Source organism: Cyanistes caeruleus, chromosome 20 (assembly GCF_971803275.1).
Source record: "Cyanistes caeruleus chromosome 20, bCyaCae1.hap1.1, whole genome shotgun sequence".
NCBI lineage: Eukaryota > Metazoa > Chordata > Aves > Passeriformes > Paridae > Cyanistes > Cyanistes caeruleus.
Genome location: NC_141720.1, coordinates 1,583,817 through 1,604,629, shown reverse-complemented (window position 1 = coordinate 1,604,629; position 20,813 = coordinate 1,583,817). Strand labels below are relative to the sequence as shown.

The window sequence follows — 20,813 nt, the reverse complement described above, 5'->3', positions numbered from 1 at the left end:
CAGAGATCCAGGCAGCTGATCCAACTGGCTCAAGAAGCCACCAGGACTCTTCGAGAGTGTTTAATCCAGGCTGATTGGAAGCCAAAAGAAATTAATTCTGCTGATAAAGGACAGAGCACGGTCCTGTCAAGCACTCTGTTATCTCACACCGGCCTGCAGCCGCTCTTGGTGTTGGACAAACACCTCATGGTTGTGGTCACTCCATGAGGATGTGGCAGAACTGGGAAAGGACCAGAGCAGCAGAAAAAGCCTGTGGTGCACAGAAAAGCCCTCACAGAAAAGTCCCTCAGCCTCGGGGAGGTTGTGCAGCATAAATCTCTGGCTGGGGAAATGCTGGCATTCCACAAAACCATAGGCATGCAGGAAAAGGAACTCCTCAAACCTTACTAGAAGGCACCAAGGAGAATCTCAGGTAGCTGCTGATGAAAAAGGGATGAGCAGCTCCTTTCTTGGGGTATGGAATTAAACCCTAAGGCCCATTATCCATGATATGATGAAACCAAAAGTATAAACAAGCTCCAAAACACAGCTGAGGACAGGCCCCTTGGACATCACGGTTTAAAAGCCTTTTTTTTCCCCCTCAAAAATCCCTGGACATCTGAATTTTGGGAATCAATGATCAATATTATTTTGTCCATGCCTTGCTCTCCATTCTTCCCCTTGACACCAGCTCCATGTAAACCCAGCAGTTCTTCAGGCTTTGCATTTAAAGCCCAGGAGAAAACCTCCCATTAAGTCCAAGAGGAGCAGGTCTGAACCCTCCAGACCCTGAATCAAAGCTCGTGGCTCCAGCTGAGGAATTTGGGGACAGGACAAATTGGTTCCCAGAACAGCTCTCTGGATTTCTGAGATTTTCAACCCCAAGAGCAAGAGTTAAAAAGTCCCTTTGCCTCCACCTTAGAAAAAGTGCATTAAGATCATCCAGTCCCAGGCCAATTGAGAAACTGCAATTTTGTGTGATTTAGAGCTGCTAATGGGTGATGTCATCACTGGAGCCAATGCAAGCCCACAGAAAGGTGGAAATAAAATGAGCAGGAGCTATAAAATGTGTGTTTTTCTCCCCAGCAGCACCAGGCCCATCCCAGCAGGAGCAGCTTTCATTGAGACTCGTCTACAACTGGTGGAGATCACCAGAAATCGCTAAAAAAATCACAGAGGAAATAAAATCTTTCAAGGAGAACAACCTATTCTTTTCCCAGGCCTTTATTAACAGCAGATCCACAGGTTTCCTTGGAAGCAAATGAGAAATAGGCACCACAGCATTGCTGGGAAAAGAAACCGAGGGAGTGTTTTCTGGAACAACAAACCAAAGCCATTTTGGGCCACTATCTGTTAGACTCGAGTTTAGCTCAATAGGATATTGATCCTGGCTGCATGGAACACAGCCCTGATGTATTTCCTGATTAACAAGTTCTGCTGTCTGCTTTTGACAAACAAAATCTCCCTCATTGCAGGTAGATAAAAAATATCTTTATCGATAATTCCAGTGTGCAGGCGCTGAGTAGCCAAAAAAAAAATTAAAAAATAAAATAAAAATAAAAAGGAAGAGAAAAAAAAAAATGGGTTGGAAAAAGCAGGTGGGAAGGATTGCTGCATGATCTCTGGAATATTTACATAAGGCTAAGTTCAATCAATGCAGAGCCTTCCCCCACAGCCTCCTCCAAAACACACCCAGACTCTGGCTGGCCTTTTTCCTATGGAAACAGAGAATGAGAGCAGAGCTGCTCTTTGCTTTTCTGGGGCTTAGCTAAAAGCTGAAAATGAGATCAGGTTTTCTGACATTCACCATTTACCTTCACAAAAACGGGCACTGGGCAGGATTAGGAGGTACACAGCTCCATGTGGGGCATAATGGAACATTCCCATGATCTTTCGTGCTTACACAGAAGTAAAAAAGAAAATAAAAGAGGAGGAATCAAAATCCCTCTCTAACATTGAAGATCAATGTAAAACTGAGCTTTGGAGCTGAGCACTGCCTGGGAAACATGAAGTAACATTTTCAAGTAGAAATCTCGCACATATGGCAAAGGGAAGCTTTTGATAGAGTAGCAAAATGATATTTCAAAAAGTGATGTCCTACCTATCTATATTTATAAGAACACATTAAGTACTGCCTTAGCAATGTCCTTTTTTATTATTCCCTAATAAATTACAGTTTGATCATTTTTTTGAAACACACAGATCTGAGTCTGCCTTCCACAGAAATGAAAATGAAGGTGCCACTCGTGTCACCACCTTGCTGCCCTCCCTGGAGGGTTTGTCAGCAGGAAATTTCTTGCTCATCGAGCTAACTTTGAAGTCTTGATGCAGAAACGAGGAGGATTTTGTCTCAAATAAACATCCCTGCCCAGGTTTCCCCTCTCACCCGAGCTCATGCAAGCAGTGGGCACGTGGAAGGGTTCTGGCCACTGAAGGAAACCCATCAAGAGGAGCTCCAGTTTTCCATCACAGCCCCATGGCAACACAGGAGTGAGCTAAGAACTTCATCATGATCTGGGCAATGCAGAGCAAAACATACCAGGCTACAGAGAAAACACTAATTCAACCCCCTGAAGCTGCAGAGCTTTCAGTGCTCCCTCCACCTGGGCTGGAAATACTCAGGAAAGCATCAAACCGAGCATGAGTAACTCTGTTATTTTCAGCTTCCCCCTAATGCCAAAAATCGGGCACGAGCTCAAGCGCCTTGTAAAATCCATCCCTGGAATTAGGAGCATCAGAGGCCTGGATCTCCTGAGTGGAGATGACTCCTGGACTCGATGCCGATGAGTTTCAGCCCTTGCCACCCCTGCACTGCTGCCTGGTGGGAAGCCCTTGTAGAAGCCGATTTCAGCAGGGCCCAGTTGGTGTCACCATTGGAAACAGCAGCGGTGACGTTAACAGGATGGCACTTCAAAGGCACCCGCGGGGTTGCAGATGGCACCGGGGGTCCTTGTTCCAGCTGTCTCATCAAGCTGATATTCCACAATTATTTTCCAGGATCAAACAGTGCTGCAAGCAGCTCCCACAAGAAACCCAGCTCCGGGGTGCCCGCGGCCGCAAAACTCGGAATGTCTGGGTTGTAAAATAAACCAAACAAACTCCGGAGTCTTGAGTTCACAGAGGGGAAAAAAAAAAGCCAAAATAATTCAAATCATGCCTAAACAATGTGGCTGGGGTTCAGAAAAGCTTTTCTGTAGAGTCTGAACTTTAAGAAGAGAACCACTGGAGTCAGCTGAATTCCGGCATATGCTGGAATGCTTTGCTGTAGGATAAATTCAACCAATGCCAAAGTCCTTTCCAGAATCAGGGCCTCGATTTATAGCTTATATATTTATAAATTTATTTATATATTTATGAAATTATTTATATATTTATAAAATTATTTATATAGTTATACAATTATTTATATATTTATGAAATTATTTATATATTTATGAAATTATTTATATATCTATAAAATTAATTATATATTCATAACATTATTTATATATTTGTAAAATTATTTATCTGTTTATATTTTGATTGTTTATTATTATATATTTATCTGTACTTATTTTATATTGCTTACACATAAATATTTAATAGATATTAAAATTCAAATAAATATATTATTTTTACATTTCTAACAATATTTCTATATTTATAAAATTATTTATATATTTATAAGAATTATTTATATATTCATAACATCATTTATATATTTATAATAATTATTTATACATTTATATTTTTATTGTTTATTATATATTCATCTATATTTATTTATATTTCTTACATATAAATATTTAATATATATTAAAATTTAAATAAAGATATCATTTATATTTATAGAATATATTTTTATATTTTTATATATTTTTTATATTTTTATTTTTATATATTTTTATATTTATATATATTACATATATAAAATTTATTATTTCTAAAATAATATTTATTTTCTTTTTTTGACACAACTGCATGGAGCTAACCAGGAATCAGAACAGAGCTTCAGTGAGAATAATTGTGGCATCTGTGCTAATTCTCTTTTCATCCTGGTACCCCCTGCTTCTAAGTATGGAAATCTGATTCTCCTTGTGCCTCCACTGAAGTTTCTATTGATTAAATACCCAGCCCCAGCAGCAGGAGAATCAAGCCCTGCATATTTATTCTCCTCCTCTTAATACATCAAGAATTCCCTTTGGCCTCTGGAGTGCTGTATCACAGGGTGCCATGAATGCAAATGGAATTACAGTGATCATGTAGCTAATGAACACATTTGTATATGTATGCAAGCATTTCCCTACTCCACACCACCACCAGGAGCAGGGAATATCCACCTTCAGCACACACACAGGCAGAGAAGGTGTGGGAAAGGATGGATAACGGGAAGAATATCAACAGCAGGAGCCAGGCTGCAGTTTCTGGGGAGAAACAAACTGAAATCCTTCCAAGATGAAGGCTGCAAGCTCAGGACCTCACGCAGACCTTTGGATCGTTTCCTCCGAGGCTTTAAAGCCCAATTTGTAGACTAGAAGTGTCCATGTTTATGTTTTCATTATCCACCAGCATCACCCTCTATTTATATAAATAGACAGAAACTGCTGCAATGCATAATGTAAAATATTGTCAGCGTTTTCAAGAGAGAGATCAGTGATATCATCTCAAACCAGGGTACAAAATGCACACGTAACCTTTTCACCTCCATCCTTAACAGGACATTTTGAATTCTTTTCAAACACCTCTGAATTCTTTTGAGAAAAGTTATTTTATAGGGGAATAAATTCATTCCTGCAGAAATTCAGCCCATTTCAGAGTTGTAACAGCTTAAAAATAGGATGCATTTAATTTGTTAGTGCACTCCATGTTGACTTCTAAAGTCATCCTGTAACGTCAGAAAATAAATTGATTTAAATCAGGTTCAAGTACCAGTGGCAATTAGAACCTGCAAAGTCACAGAAATGTCAGGAAGTGTCTGGATCAGATACACACTGGAATATCCACAAGGAAATATCCTCAAAACCATTTTTGAGTTGGTTCAAACGCTTGGCAAGTGACTCATCCAGCACAAGAGCCACTCTTGGGTTTACTACAGCCAGAAATGCGGGTTTTTAGTTCTATTCCACTTCAGCCAGCCCCAGCCCAACCCAGAGTAAAGAAACAGCACAAATCAGGGTGAGAATCCCCAAAAAGCTCGGGGGGAGAGGAGCTCACTCACCCTGTGAGGACCACGACGAAATCCATCACGTTCCAGCCGTTGCGCAGGTAAGAGCCTTTGTGAAAAACAAAGCCCAGAGCGATGATTTTGATACCAGCTTCAAAACAAAATATTCCAATAAAGTACGGCTCGGTGTCGTCCTGGAAAAGAAGGGAAATTAAAGGAGTCAAGGAGATATCCAGATTCCTGCTCTGCCAACCAGTCCTCCAAACAGCTGCAAGCACCAGCTTCACACCTTTCCCCACTCTCTGAACTGAAATTAGAAGGTTTAACTTTACTGGAACTAAGCTCAGGGAGGAATTCCATTGTTATTTCTCTGGAATGAATTTTCTTTATGAATTGGCAGTTCTACTGGCCTTCATCCTGGTGGTTTCACACTTTCCACCCTTACAGAATGTTCTGGAGGGAATTTTGATGCGGAAATTTTGCTCTAAGGGTATATTTAAATTAGAGATGACAGGTTTCTGGAGTTATTGGTGTAGAAGATGCTCTGCAATTCATCCAGGAACCTGAAACAAGAGGGTGTCTTGGGGTGCAAATCAGCGCAGCGAGCCTGACAGCACTGACAGGAAATTATTTATTTATCATTTATTCCATCGGTTCTTTCTCCGCTCCTTCTCCTCCATTTTATCAATTTTCACAGCTGCAGCCTCATTTGTTTTCCTTTCACTGGGGATCTGGTTCAGGGAGAAATCCCCAACCCCTCCCATCAACAGCAAGATTTGTGTCTCGGGTCTGTGGTGCAGACTAACACATCCCTTGAGATCGCAGATTCGTGTCCTTGCTCACTACAGAGAAAATCAAACTCAGCCCCTACAATTTTACTAAACCTTTTATTTCATCTCTGCACCAGATCTCTCAGGATTAGGCTTTATTGACAGGAGTTTCAACACAAAGTCAGTGCCAAATGGAAGCATTCACATTTGGAAGGAAGATTTGGGCAGGGAACGGGAACAAAGCAAGAGGTAAAAGCGACGGGCATCAATTTCAAGAACTTGTTCATCAGCTTTGGCACCAGTGACCAATTTCCAAATGTGCCCTGGGTCCTGGTTTTCAGTAGAATTCAATGGAAGCAAAGCAGCCCTACCCAAAAAAGAAGCAAACTTCCACACTGAGAGATTAGAAATCCCTTTTACAGTGGCTTTGGCGTTTCTGGCCACCAGAACCAAAGAGCTGAGCTGCTTTTTGAGGCATAGCTGCTCATATTTTGCACTTCTCCCAATGACAAGAGGGGATTGTTTGTTCTCTGATGGAAAAAGAGCAGGAATGTCAAGGTTTGTGGCCCCAGAACCAAGGAAGAAGCAGGTTTGACACAAGCACAGCAACTCCTGCTCAGCTCTGGCACAGACCCACATTTTGGGACAGCAATTGCTCCAGAAATTAAGGTTTTCATCCCTAAAAGTTGAGCCTGTTCAGCCTTGAGAGGTGATGCTGAGAGGAGCCTTCAGCCCTGGGTGTCCCTGGCTGTCCCTGGCTGTCCCTGGCTGTCCCTGGCTGTCCCTGGCTGTCTCCAGAGGTGCAGGAAGGGTCAGATCAGGGCCAGGCTCTGCTCTGGGGCCCAGCAGTGGCACCAGAGGAAGGGGCAGGGATTGAACCCAGGAATTTTCCCTGCACAGGACACAGAGGAATGAGCAGGGATTGATCCCAGGAATTTTCCCTGCACAGGACACAGAGGAATGAGCAGGGATTGATCCCAGGAATTTTCCCTGCACAGGACACAGAATTTCTGCCCTGGGCAGTGCCCAGCCCTGCACAGAGTGCAGGGAGGCTGTGGAGGGTCCCCCACTGGGAATATTCCAGAACATCAGCCCTGTTCCCCGTGCTCTGGGGTGGCCCTACTGGAGCAGGGAGGTGGCCCCAGATGTCACCACTGTGGTCCCCTCCAGCCTGACCCCCCTGGGATCTGTAAGATGCCAGCACAGCTCTCCAGGGAGGCTTGGCTGGCCATGGCCCAGCTCAGCAAGCCCACCAGAGAGCTCCTGTCACCCAGGATGTCTCCGAGCTGCTGGAAAATGCAAGCCCTGGAGAGGTTTTTTCCATCAGTGCCTGAATTTGAGTTTTGTTCCCCATATCCCTACACATCTCAGTGGGAACAGCTCTCCCACCCTGTGCTGCCTTTATTCCCCTCTGCCTTTCCGAGCTGCCAGCCCCAGCTCCCCTGTGGAGAGGCGCCAGTCACCCACAGAAACACCCCCAGGTACTGCCTGGGCAGCAGCAAAACACAACAGGGGCCTCTTGAGCTCCCACTGGCTGAAATGGAGAGGAGAAAATGAGAACCCACCGCCAAAACTGTCTCTCCCCCCGGCCAAGGAGGGGTTTGCACCTCCAAGCCCTCTGTGCCTCACTGATGCTGCTCAGAAGACACAGAAGCCACCACTGCTGCCAATCTCAGCGCTGTTTACCCACAGAGAATCAGGAACAAAGGCCACCAGACCTTTTATGACCTTCAACAGAAACTCTACAATGCACGTCTTCTTCCAGCAGCTCCACAGCGAGAGCTGGAGGCATCCCAGGGCTCCAACCCAGTGCAGAAGAGAGGGAACAAGGGAGAAGGGGTCAGAAATCATCCTGTGTGATGCCAGAAGTTCCTTACAACTCCTCTGCCTTCCCTCCTGGACACAGCAGCCCTCTCACAGCCCAACCCACCTGTTCTTCAACCCCCCCAGCAGCTCCTGGTTCAGCAGTTCCAGATAATTCCTGCACACAAAGGCGTCCCAGCCCATCCCAAATTCCCATCCCACAACTACTCGCGTGCCTCTAAAAATAGCTCTTCCAAGACACACAAAAAGAGCTACCTTTACCCACATCCACTCCTCCACATCACTCCCTCACTTCCTTGGAGCCGGGTATCTACTCCAGTCTCCGCTCAATCTAGGTCAGGTGCCTGGTGGTTACAGCTCCCAGCTTTAAAGAGCCAGGCTCCAGGTACTCCAGGGTTCCATGGGATGTGCTCTTCCCAAAGTTAGGGCTGCACAGAGCTCTTAGGAAGTGGGTCAGGAGTTGGGTTTTTTGGGGTTTTTTTTTCAGCTTCTAGGGAAGCAGGAAGGCTCACAGATGGATTTGGGTATTTATTACAAAGGAGAGCTCTCATCTGCAGGGTTGGCAGGGAGTAGCTGGGGAAATAAGAGGCGAAAGAAAGAGGGTCTTTTCTAAAGCCTGCCTAAATTTACACTGATTCAGCCCGAGAATCAGGGCAGTAACAAGAAGATGAAAAATAAAATTTATGCCCCACTGGGGAGAGGTCCTGCAGCTGAAAAAAGAAGGATTTGCCTGACTGTGTGTGGTGGAAGGAGGAAAGGACGTGGGTGAATGCCCTGTGTGGTGCTGAAATGGCCCTGCCTCAGCTCAGAATCCCTGCTAGGACACCCTGAAGCCCCTTCAGAGCGAAGGTTGTGCCCCTGCTCAGGTCCCAGAGGGGCAGAGCAGGTGAGAATGAGCATCCTTGTGCGTACTTGGAAGGAGGGCGGAGAATCTGGGCAGCAGCCAGAGCTGTGCCAGCAAGTTGTTTGCTGTGGACACAGCAGAGCTTGAGACTGGGCCAAACACACATTTAATCAATATGTTTCTGATCAGAAACAACTTCTGAGTCTGGAAAGTCATTACCGTTCCTACTCCACGTCCTGGTGTCTTTCCTTGGCCTTCGGCTGTGGCAGCCTGGGGAGGTTTGGGTGTGAAAGGCTTTGTTCATGCAAAGGTTAATATGAGCAGCTCACATATCACTGCTCTAAGTGCCTGGGAATGGGATCCATTAGTAAATTGCCAGAGCTGTCACGTTGAAAATCCGGGAAAAGTTATGTTCTGTCCTCGCATCCAAAACCCGGGGGAGCCAAACACCCCGAGCCTGCAGGAAACATCCCACGGCACCTTCCAAGAGAGGGGCAGAAAAGAGATCTCCTGTCCTGGAAGCTCTGAAATCATCACTGTCCTCCTGGGAGAGGTCTCCTGAAGCTTCTCATGGAGAACTGAGCAGTTAGGGAGGAGACAGGGAGAGAAGGAGGTGTTGGTGAGGACAGCCAAGAGCCTCGTGAGCCGCAAGGCCGTTCGGGGCTGGGATGGGAAGGTCCCATTCCCACATTTGGGAATGTGGACCCAGCTCCCATTTGGAGCTGCCACCAGCAGGCTCTGAGATGCTCAGAACAGCTCCCTCAGCACCACTGCAGCTGGCAGCACTCCAGAGTGCACAAACAGCACTGTATTTATTGGGATAGAGGGAGGCTGGCTCCACATTCTGCTGGCACTGCATGGAGACGGACAAACCTGTTCCTCTGATGGGAGGGAAACATTCCCAACATCCAGAGCACATGGGACTTCCAGCTCGGAGCAGGAAGGAGCCTCAGGGTCATTCTGCTGCTGGTGGGAGAATGAGTTTGGTTCTCGTTTGACGATCGAGGACCTGAGCCAGTCCTCCAGTTCTCCACTAAATGCTCTGATCACCAGACTGGTGCTTTCTCATTGCCCTGATTTTGATCACAATTTCCAGCCCAGAGCCAAGTAATGCTCTTCTGTGCATACAGAAAATGGGCAGAGAGAGAATTCTCCTAACTCAGACACTCAGAATCTTGGAATATTGCATGTGGTGAGACACAGTTAACCCTGCCTGACAATAACAGGAGCACAGAGAACAGCCCGGTGAGATTGTGCTGCAGGATCATATCCTGGGTCTTGGGGAGATAAATGGAGGAAAACTGTGATTAAAATACAAAAATAATTGAAATGTTTGCATGGGCTCCTCCGTTTTTTTACCAGCTTTAACAGAAAATCTTAATATTTTTTTTCTTTGTATCTGTGGAACAAATTATCAGGGCAACTTCAGTTTTCCTTCAACAGCTCTGCTGACATGTCCCACAAAAGGCTTATGATGTGCACCTCATATCCTTGATTAACTCTTCAATGATGATCTCCAATTTGGGCATCATTAATGAATCCAGGAGAAAAAAAAAAGCCATACCTATTAACCATCACCCAGAAAAAGACCAATTCAATTCCTGCTAAAGACAGCAGTAAAGCACCTATTGTTCTGCTGAACAAACCTGCAAATGTATGGGAAATGTAAATGGGAACATTCCCCCACTGTGGTTTAACATGGATTTGTAACATTTTCAATGAAACAATTTCCAGTTTATAAAAGAAACAGGAGATTTCTAAAGAGGTTTTGCTTTGAAATCTAAAAGACAGGTTTTCTTCCTCACAGTACTTACTCTTCCCAACTTATGTTGAAAATAAAAAGTATTTCATGACTTGTAAATATTGTCAGTAAAAATCACTTTATACTTCAGAGTTATGAATGTGCTGTAGTTGACATGGCTTCAGGATATCTGGATCAAACATAAATGCTTGGGACAAAAACCAGGGGTTAATTCTTCCTTCCACTCCAAGGCAGAGCCAACAGGGCAGAGATTGTGCATTTAACTCACACAGCTCTCTGGCACTGTTCAGTGGCAATGCCAGTGCCCCTCTTTGGAATGATTTAGGCAGGATCTGAAGGTGTGTGAGCTGTAAAATGGAATTAATACACCAGGGAAAATGACAATAAAATGCCTCTAGGATGCCCATATGAATCAAGGGATACAGAGAAACATAAAACCAACATGAACCAAAGGATTGCCAAACCAGAACATCCCCAAAACTGCTTTTTCCCCTCTCTAATCCATATGTTTATACCCACAGAAGGCACTTTCCCAGCTCAGTCCTGGCTCTAAAACCTGTGCTTTGCTCACACCCCTAAGCTGGCCTTGCCAACCAGCCCCAAGGCTCACAGAGACAGAATGGCAGAAAGATCTACATAAAATCATTGATTCATTTCATCCTCGTACCTTCTCAACTAAAAATAATTCCACCAGAGAGAGAAAGCAAGCCCCATGCAGGAGGGCAGCCAGCAGGAGCTCATCCATTCCCAAACCAGCAGCAAATTCTGACCCTGAATCTCCAGATTTCTCACTGACACACTTTTTCCTGCCTCTGGAGGATGAGATTCTGAGAGTTGCCCACCAGCATGGGCCATCCTTGGGAACTGCAGCAATCCCTATTCACAGGCTCTCGTTTCTGGCAGCAAGCCTAATGTTATCTTTGTTTGCATAATATAGCATCGACATGGAAAACACATATGGATCCATATTTATCCATCCTTTGAACGTGCACCAGGATTAATGCATTTAGGCATGCAAGACGTTCCAGATCATTAAAAGCAGAAGAAAAATCAAACCAAGAATTGCACAGTTTTCCTACGGTGATGATAAATGGGAGAATTATTTTGAAGCTATTCTTCTATTTTCTTTTGAAATAAGGTAATTTGGCTCATTACCATAAAGCCTGCGGGTAAATTGTTCTCTGTGAGTTGGTTGCATGTTTTTGTGGGGTTTTTTTGGAAAGGAAGTGTAATCATCTGAACCCAAAGTTTGCTTCGAAGGATCTGTGGCAGGAAGAGACACACAAATCCTAAAAGGTTACTCCGTTCTAGCACTCCCTGGGAAAATTAAAATTATGTGGAAGTTCATTTGATTCCAAAGATAATTCTAAGCATTCATCAGCCCCTTCCTGTCCTGGTTTAGAGACAACCTAAGTTTGAATTTGTGAGAGGAGGTCCAGCTCTCTCCCGTGGCTGGGCAGGGCTGGCTGGAGTGATGAAGCATTCTTGTGCAGATGGGATGGGGAGGGGACGGTTTTCCTCACCGTGACGGATTTTTCCTGATTGTCAGATCAATGCCTGTGTGTTTGCTTTAAAATAGATCCAAACACTCCCAACACCCCGTGGCCGACTGCTTTCTGTATTAGACCAGGAACAAAAAAAAAAAAACAATGAAAATGAATGATTGCAACTCACCAATCTCTCTGACATCGGTGTCTTGTCTCCATCCGGCAAATGTTGTTCCAGAGCCAGCACAATACAATTGGCTATGATTGTAGCTAAAATCATGTATTCAAATGGAGTGGGGAGCAGAAGTTAAAGAAGACACTGGACAATACAAGGAGAACCCCATCCAAATCCTGCTTCTACCCACAGAGTTGCATTAATTGAGCATTCTAAGATTTTTCGTATTTTTTTTTTTTTAAGACATTTGTTCCCCTTGACTTCCTCGGTTCTTTCTGGGGTGTGTTTGGAAGGAAAAGTAGGCAGCTGGCTCCTCTCTCCTTTGAGAGAGTTAGACACACACACACAGTCTGAGATGCTCAAGGAATTTGGGAGCAAGAAAGTGAAAGGTCCAAAGGAAATAAAAACCTATTCATACTTACTGCTCTTCAATGAGATCGATAAGCTAAACTGCCTCCAAATAGATTATACAGCTAAACACCATCTGCTGAATTTTTCTTCAGAAGCATTTGACTTCAGCACATGGTGCAAATAAGTGATGGGCATGAAAAGTTCGGTTCAGAGAATCTACACAGGTCTAAAACAGAAATTACTGCTCAACTGCGATGCCCACTCTCAGTGAGAACAAAACCCTCTGCTCCCTTTCGGGATGTAGGAGGGAAGAAGGGAAAGAACCCAAATCCAGCACCAGGTCCCCCCTTACTTTTTGCCACCGTCTCCCACCCTGAGCTGTGCTGAGCCCCAGCTCTCCCGGGGCAGAGCCACGCCATGGGAGGCAGCGGGGGCCAGGGCGGGCGATGGCTCCACTCAGCACCGCGGGGAAATGGACCCAGCACCGCGGGGAGATGGACCCAGCACCAGGGAGAGATGGATCCAGCACCAGGGAGAGATGGATCCAGCACCAGGGAGAGATGGATCCAGCACCAGGGAGAGATGGATCCAGCACCACGGGGAGATGGACCCAGCACCGCGGGGAGATGGACCCAGCACCACGGGGAAATGGACCCAGCACCACGGGGAGATGGACCCAGCACCACGGGGAGATGGATCCAGTACCAGGGAGAGATGGACCCAGCACCGCAGGGAGATGGACCCAGCACCAGGGAGAGATGGACCCAGCACCAGGGAGAGATGGACCCAACACTGTGGGGAGACAGACCCAGCACCACAGGGAAATGGACCCAGCACCGCGGGGAGATGGATCCAGCACCAGGGAGAGATGGACCCAGCACCAGGGAGAGATGGACCCAACACTGTGGGGAGACAGACCCAGCACCACAGGGAAATGGACCCAGCACCGCGGGGAGATGGATCCAGCACCAGGGAGAGATGGACCCAGCACCAGGGAGAGATGGATCCAGTACCATGGAGAGATGGACCCAACACTGTGGGGAGACAGACCCAGCACCACAGGGAGATGGATCCAGCACTGCAGGGAGATGGACCCAGCACCATGGAAGACGGACCCAGCACCATGGAGACACAGACTCAGCACTGCGGGGAGCTCCTCTGAGCACCACGGAGAGCTCAGCTGAGCACCAGGGACAGCGCCGAGCCTCACCGCAGGCACAACACCCAGGAGGGCTCAGCTCAGCACCGCCAAGAGCTCGGTTTGGCACTGTGGAGAGATTGGTTCAGCATCACAGGGAGCTCAGCTCAGCACGGTGGTCAGCTTGGCTCAGCACCACCATCAGCCCAGCTTACCACCACAATGAGCTCAGCTCAGCACCGTGGTCAGCTCAGCTCACCACTGTGGTCAGCCTGGCTTCAGAACCGTGGTCAGCACAGCTCAACGCCGTGATAAACTCATCGCAGCGCCGTGCTCAGCTCAGCTCAGCACTGTGGCCAGCCTGGCTTCAGAACCATGGTCAGAGTAGCTCAACACCATGGTCAGCTCAGCTTAGCACCACGGTCAGCCCGGCTTCAGTGCCGTGGTCAGCTCCGATCAGCACTGTGGTCAGCCTGGCTTCAAAACCGTGCTCAGCTCAGCACCACCATGAGCTCAGCACCACCACCAGCCCAGCACCACCACCAGCTCAGAACCACCATCAGCTCAGCACCATCACCAGCTCAGCACCATCACCAGCTCAGCACCACCACCAGCTCAGCACCATCACCAGCTCAGCTCAAGCACTGTGGTCAGCCCAGATATAGAACTGTGCTCAGCTCAGATACAGAACCGTGCCCAGCTCGGCTCAGAACCGTGCCCAGCTCGGTTCAGCACCACGGCCAGCCTCCTTTCAGCACCGAGGGCAGCTCAAGCCAGCACCGCGGAAAGCTCCCGGCCCCGCCCGCCCGCCCCGCCGGGAAGGGCCGGTGGCTCCTCCGGTCCCGCCGGCTCCGCCGCGCCAGGGTCCCCTCCCCGCATCCCCCGGAAAGATGCAGCCGAATCTCCCAAGAGGCAGGAGAGGGAAAAACTGAGTCTACCCGAGCAGTCAAGGCGATGTTCTGCCTGTCACCGGGGGTTAGGGGCTTGTTTATCCAGACTTAAATGCAGGGAAGGAGAGATGGATGAGGAATTGCAGCAATAGCTGGGATTGTATAATATGGACAGAAAGATCAATACGTGTTTGTGTGTGCTCAGAGAGAAGGGAAGTGCATTGACTCCACTGGTGTATTTTTCCTGTCAGCCCCTCAGGAAGTGAAAACTGGGGAAGTCTAAGCAGGAGCTGGCCTCTGTGGCAACTGAAAGTGTTGCTAGGAGGCTGGGAGGAGGCCCTGCTGCTGTTAGCTGAGGATTAATAGGGGTGTGATATGAAATGAAAAGAAAACAACCGGCTCCCCTGAGACCCCCGGTGTAAAGCACTCCTGTACACACACACACACACACACACACACACAAAATCTGCTCCCCGGGAGCCCCAGCCTGCTCCCCTCTGCTCACTGCTCAGCATCATTCCGAGCAAAACCCTCTTCTCACTGCAGCTCACTTGGCCTGGGAGCTGGGTCTCAGACAGAAAGCATCTGCCCCTTTCACAATACAGCAGATGATCCCTCTCCCCACTTGCTGCCTACTTCTGCCACAAGGCTTTGCTAATTAGAATTTTTTTTATCGTGCAGCCTGAGCTTAGGCTATGCACCTAATCAAAGTGCCATGATTCATGTTGATTCCAATGGATTCCGGAGGGGATGTGCTAAAACCGAGCTGCAATGATTGCATTCCTGGGATTTACCTGGGCTCTCAATGTCCCCTACTCTCGATGCAGCTTCAATGCTAAAGTGTCACCATTTTTATCCCCCATTCCTTCTTCTATTCGCAGGGAGGCAGAAGAGTTGGAAGGCTCCAAGACAGAAATAAAAATCAGGATTCATGGGCACGAACCTCACAGAACCTGACTTGAATTGTAGGAAATGTCAATCCATGCACCTGTACATCTCACCCCTAAAGACACCCTGACATGGCTTACACACACCCCTGGCATCAAGCACACCAAGAGCACCCTCGGTGCTCCCACGGAAGCGATTCCCTGATTCCCTGATCCCCTGATTGATCCCCGTATTCCGACTGCCAGGGCCGTGCATCATGTCGGGCACACGGCTCCCCGGCACACACACCCATCGCACCGTCTGCAGCAGCACCAGACACTCGCCCTGCGCTGCCTGGAGGGGTCTCTGCCCCCCAGCCTCCCTCTCCCCCTCCCCACCTTCCCCCCCGTGCCCACACAGCCTCCCTGAAAGGATATGGCCACTCTGTTATTCGCTTGGCGTATTTCCGTATAACATTATCTTCACTGAAGATGAAGAGGGATCTGTTGACTGTGAAGCAGTTCTGTTTGACAGGGATGGGGTTGTAGAGAGCCATAGTCCTGGCTCTCTGAGCCATCGACTGTTTATACATCCTTTGGCCGGCTTGGGGGCCACCTTGCCGGCTGCTCCCTCTTCCAGCCCCGGCCGGCCCTCCACCTCCATAGCGGGTTGGCAGATCATCCCCAAACCGAGCCATCCTCGCAGTGCACGGAGCCGGGCGCTACAATCCAAACTGGCAGCCGAGGCGAGAGGAAGACGCATCACAGCGCGCAGCACTTCTCCCTCCGGGGGCTTCAGTTGCGGGATCGGGATGGATCGCGGCAAAAATAGATCGATATATAATAAAACAAAAAAGAAAAAAAAAAATATCCCTTTTCCTTCCTCCACCCCCTGCGCTTCCCCGCCGCTGTGGCTGCCCGGGGGTCGGAGGAAGGCGCCGGGGCTCCGCTCACCTCCCCGCACAGGTGGCGTCTCTCCGGCCCGACCTCATGGCCGGGGCGGCGCGGGGTGGCCGCGGTGGCCGCGGTCCCTTGGCTGCTGTGGGCTGGGAAGGGGCTGCTGTGCTGCTGCCGTGGCCGCCGCGGGAGCGCTCCGCCGTGCCCAGCCCAGCCCGGCACGGCTCCGGCACGGCCCGGCCCCGCCGCATGTGATGCCCGGAGCCAATCGGCCTCGGCGGCTCCGCCCGCTCCAGTCACCGGCACCGGGGGGCGGGCGGCGAGGGAGGAGGGAGGATGGAGCCGGCCCGGCCCTGCCGCCGCCGCCCACCCCGCTAAATACGGCGGAGCCGCGGCCACTCCCCGGGGGAAGGAGGGTTCGGTCCCCCCCGCCCCTGCAGCGCTCCGGGGGTCGCAGAGCCCGGCCGGGGCTGCCGCGGCTTGGATGGGTGGGGGGCACAGGCGAGGCCGCCCCCGCGCCTGCGCTCCGCTGCCCAGATGTGCCCAGCCCAGCTGTGCCCTGCCCAGATGTGCCCAGCCCAGATGTGCCCAGCCCAGATGTGCCCAGCCCAGATGTGCCCTGCCCAGCTATGCCCTGCCCAGATGTGCCCAGCCCAGCTATGCCCAGCCCAGATGTGCCCTGCCCAGATGTGCCCTGCCCAGATGTGCCCAGCCCAGCTGTGCCCAGCCCAGATGTGCCCTGCCCAGCTGTGCCCAGCCCAGATGTGCCCAGCCCAGATGCGCCCAGCCCAGCTGCTGCACCCAGGGGTGCCCCGAGCCGCGGGGCAGCGCAGCTCCCGTCACCGCTCCCGTGCCCTCGGGACCCCGCGGACGCCGAGGGCGGGGGGGTCACGGTGGGGAATGGGGTTCGGGGAGAGGAGGGGGCTCGGCTGGCGGTCCCCGGGGGCTCGGGGCCGGGGCTCGGGCGGATGCGGGGCGGGGGCTGCGGTCCCCGCAGCGCTCACGGGGCTGGGGCGATGCGGGGATGTGCGGCACGGGCAGAGCTGCGCCCTTCTGCACAACTTACTTTGTTTCTCCTTGGTTTGAATGACTCCTGCGGAGCGCTGGATACCTTTAATCCTGTATTTATGGATGAAATCCTTTAATCCTGTTTATTCCAACACCCTCTGTTGCTTCCCTCCAGCACAAGTCAGGGAGATAACTCCTCCTTGTTCCTGGAGCGCCGCACGGCAACAGTCACTGCAGTAGCTGGCGAGGAAATGCTTTTGCATTTCAGGCTAAATTTGGGATATAAACTATTAACTTTGAGAAGGGACCCTCCGGAGAAGTCAGGGCTGTCAACAGAGGGGCATTTTCACTTCCTCCACGGCAAGGAAAGGCTGGACTCCGCCGCTAATGTGGTTTTTGCCTTAGTCATCCAAGCTCGGTGCAAAACCAACCCAGCGAGCAGGCGAGCCTGGAGCAGGAACATCTGCTGGCTCCAGGAGCCAGTCGGAGGGCTGGCAGCAGCCACAAGTGACACAAATAAGGTCTGGCAAGACGCAAAGGGTGAGTCTCCGGAAGGAAGCGGGTCCTTGTGCCGGGGCTCGGTGTCTGAAGGGCTCTGGCACACTGCAGCACAGCCCGGAGATGCTCCCGGAGGCGGCACCGGCAGCCGAGCGGAGCCGGGAGCTGCTCTGAGCACGGAAAGCAGCGAGGGAAGGAGGTGAATCACATCCTGCTGCCTCCAGGGTCGCACGCAGCAGGAACAGACACGGACAGGGGTCTGCGAGCCCTGAGGACCAGGGCAGAGAGAAGCAGCTCCAGCCTGGAGGTTGCCTTCCCCTGCACCTGCTGGAAATGCAAGAAAAGGCCTTTTCCCCCAGCCCAGCTTTGGGTTATTTGCAGATTGAGCTGAGTGCTGGAGCCTTTGGGAAAAACTTTGCCCGGAGACAGAGGCTGGAGTGGTTCAGCATCCCCCAGACCCTGGGCAGGGATGCAAACCAGTGTTTCCTCCTGGGAGTCCCCACCCCCGGGCACCCCCGAGCTGATCCACACAAATGGGAAAGTTGCCTTATTTTGTGGATGGAGAAGGAAGGTGCAGGGAGTTCTTCTTTCTTTAAAATTTTCCCCAAAACCCGTTTTTACCCTCACTGCATTGTATTCTGTGATGGATTTTATCTTTCACCTGAAAGTCATTTCCCCAGCTGACTTATTTACTCATTTCATTTTTATTAAACTTGCTTACTTAGAGGTTTAATTTTTCACTTTTGTGCTTCTGGCCACTACATCTCTTAGGTTCTTTTTCAGTGGAAAAATCTGACTTTTTCTCAGTGACCACTAGAAGAGGAAATGCCATTTTCAATAATCACTCACCTCTTCAGACGGAAATCAGTAGATGGAGAAAAAATACATTGGTTTCCACAAATCTTCACCCTCCCATGCTCACAAAACCAGGGGGATGGATGACACAACAGCTCTAAAAAGGTAAAAAATAATAATTAAAAAAAAAAAACAAAAAACCAACAAACTGAGTTGTCTTTTGCATCAGGTCTTATTAAGAACCAGGGAAAATCCTGACTTCCACATCCCCATCTCTCCTCCTACAGCCACCGAACCACTCTGCCTCTCCCAGAACAAACTCCCCACCACAGCACTGCAGTGAAATCAGCAGCCAGGGCGGTGGGGGTGTTCGTGACAGAGAGAAAATGATGTGAGAGTGTCGTGAGGATGCTCTGTTAAACCAGTTTGCCCTTTCCTCAATCTGCATGCTCAGGGCTTTTTTCCCTGGATTGTTTTTTTTTTCACACCCTAAGGAAGATCACGCAGACCTTAAGCATCGGAAGCCTTAAAGAAGAGAAGGAGATTGCAATTGCGAGGATTATTTGGCTTTGAGAGGGGGAAGCGTCGGGATTTAGTTGAGCTTTTTAAGATTAGGAGAAAAACAGGGGAGTTAAGAGAAAGCAAGAAATTTGGAGCACTGAAACAGGTCAGACATCCATAATCTCCCATTACGGGAGGGCAAAGAGCATTCCATGGAAAATTCTGAAAATGGGCTCGGTCATGAGTGACTCCTCCTTGCAAGCCCCGAAGACAGAGGTGAGTAAATCACTCTGCTCTCCAGCACTGCTGAGCAAAGAGCCTTCCTCCTCCCCGAGCAGCTTTGCCAGGCAACCGAGCGTTTCCCTGGACTTCCATCCCATCCCAAGCCTGAGGCAGGTGACTGGGCTTAATGGAGCAGCTTTTCCATCTGGCAGGGCAGGGGAAATGGCCCAGAAGGGCAGGGATGTTCCTGCAGAGTGCCTGGCACACCGGGATGGTGGCAGGCAGCCGTGGCTGTGGCTGTTTGTCCCGGCAGGAGCTGCTGGGACAGTCTGGATCCATCTCTGGAAGGGTTTCTGGGTAAATCACAGAGTGCGTTTGCATTTGCTGTGCTCCAGAGGCAGCAGCACAGGCTGCCAGCATCAGGGACAGCGGCTAAAATTTAGGGACACAACCCCAACATCCCCCTGTGAGCAGGACAGAGCGGGGACATTTGCAAAAACAGCAGCAGGAAAGAAGATTTCTTCCTTTAAGAGAGGAAAGGACTCCCACCATGCCCTGACTTCCCTGGATCCTGCCCTACACCTGGAGCAGCTCAGAGGGGAGGTCAAAGCTCCCCAGCACACCTTTTGTCCAGGTGAGCTCAGGGAAATGCAGGTAGGCTGTGATTTACTCTGAATTTGCAAGGCTGAGGAACAGAGGAGCCTTTTCAATGCCATCCTGAGGCCCTGGATCCAGGCTATTGCCAAGCAGAGCAACTCCCAGGAGCACATTTCCTTTAAAAATAAACGAACAATACAGACTGCACATCTCCTTCCAGCCCACAGGAAGGTCCAGAGCTTCAGGCCAAGAAAAGCAGCTTCCCAAGGTGTTCCTGGCCAGGGATTTCTGCTCTCCTCACTCCCATTTTGCACCAGCTGTGCTGGAGGAAAATCCTGCTGCCAGGCAGGCAGAGGGAATTGTTAAAGCTGGAGCTCAGGTCTGCCAGAGGATGTAGAGTGGCTTTATGTAAAATCCATGAGGAAGATGCTCTGATACTTTTTACGGAGAATAAGAGAGTGAACAAAGGGAACAGAGGCCTTTTGAAGTCACAGCTCCTCCTGTGCAAGTCCTGATCATGGCATTGTTTAGAGTCCTAAACCTCCAGGGCCAATTGCCCTCAGCTGCTGCACGAACGTGGAGCAAGAGAGACCCTGAGCTCATCGCTCGGGGTGGGGGCACTGCTGGCACCATCCCAACCCCACAGCACCACCCAGCTCTCCCAGGCCCCCACAGACCAAGGGCAGCGTTTGAAGGATCAGCTGAAATGGATTTGAGGGAAGGGGAATGGGGGGACAGCGCTTGGAGCCCACAGCTGGGCAGGGAGAGAAGGCAGGAGCCGGCTCAGTCCCTGCTCAGCACCTTCCCCACATCACCCCCCTGCCCTGGGTGGGCCCCAGGGCACCAGGAGCTGCTCTGCTCCTTCTGTTCCTCTTGAACTGAGCTCCTTCGTAGCTGGATCACAGCTCCAAACCCAGCTGCTGGCTGTGGCAGCCGGGTTCAGCCCCAGGGAGCTCAAAAATTAGCTCAAAAATGAGTTTTTCAGCTCAGAAAATACTTCAACAAGCAGGACCAATGCCTGAACAGCACCACGCAGGAAAATTCACAGGAAATCCCCAGGAAATCA

General features: G+C 49.8%; 1 protein-coding gene across 1 annotated transcript in view; it reads right to left on the bottom strand.

The window, feature by feature from the left end:
* CACNA1B (calcium voltage-gated channel subunit alpha1 B) overlaps window positions 1-17,241 on the bottom strand; it is a 225,976-nt gene extending 208,735 nt beyond the window's left edge. Inside the window, exons 1-4 of the mRNA XM_086858660.1 lie at window positions 17,193-17,241; window positions 15,668-16,022; window positions 11,997-12,102; window positions 5,177-5,316 (exon numbers count right to left, since the gene is read on the bottom strand). Coding sequence (XP_086714786.1) covers window positions 5,177-5,316; window positions 11,997-12,102; window positions 15,668-15,927 — 506 coding nt within the window. The 5' untranslated portion in view covers window positions 15,928-16,022; window positions 17,193-17,241. The remainder of the gene's footprint in view (window positions 1-5,176; window positions 5,317-11,996; window positions 12,103-15,667; window positions 16,023-17,192) is intronic.
* Window positions 17,242-20,813: the final 3,572 nt, after the last annotated feature.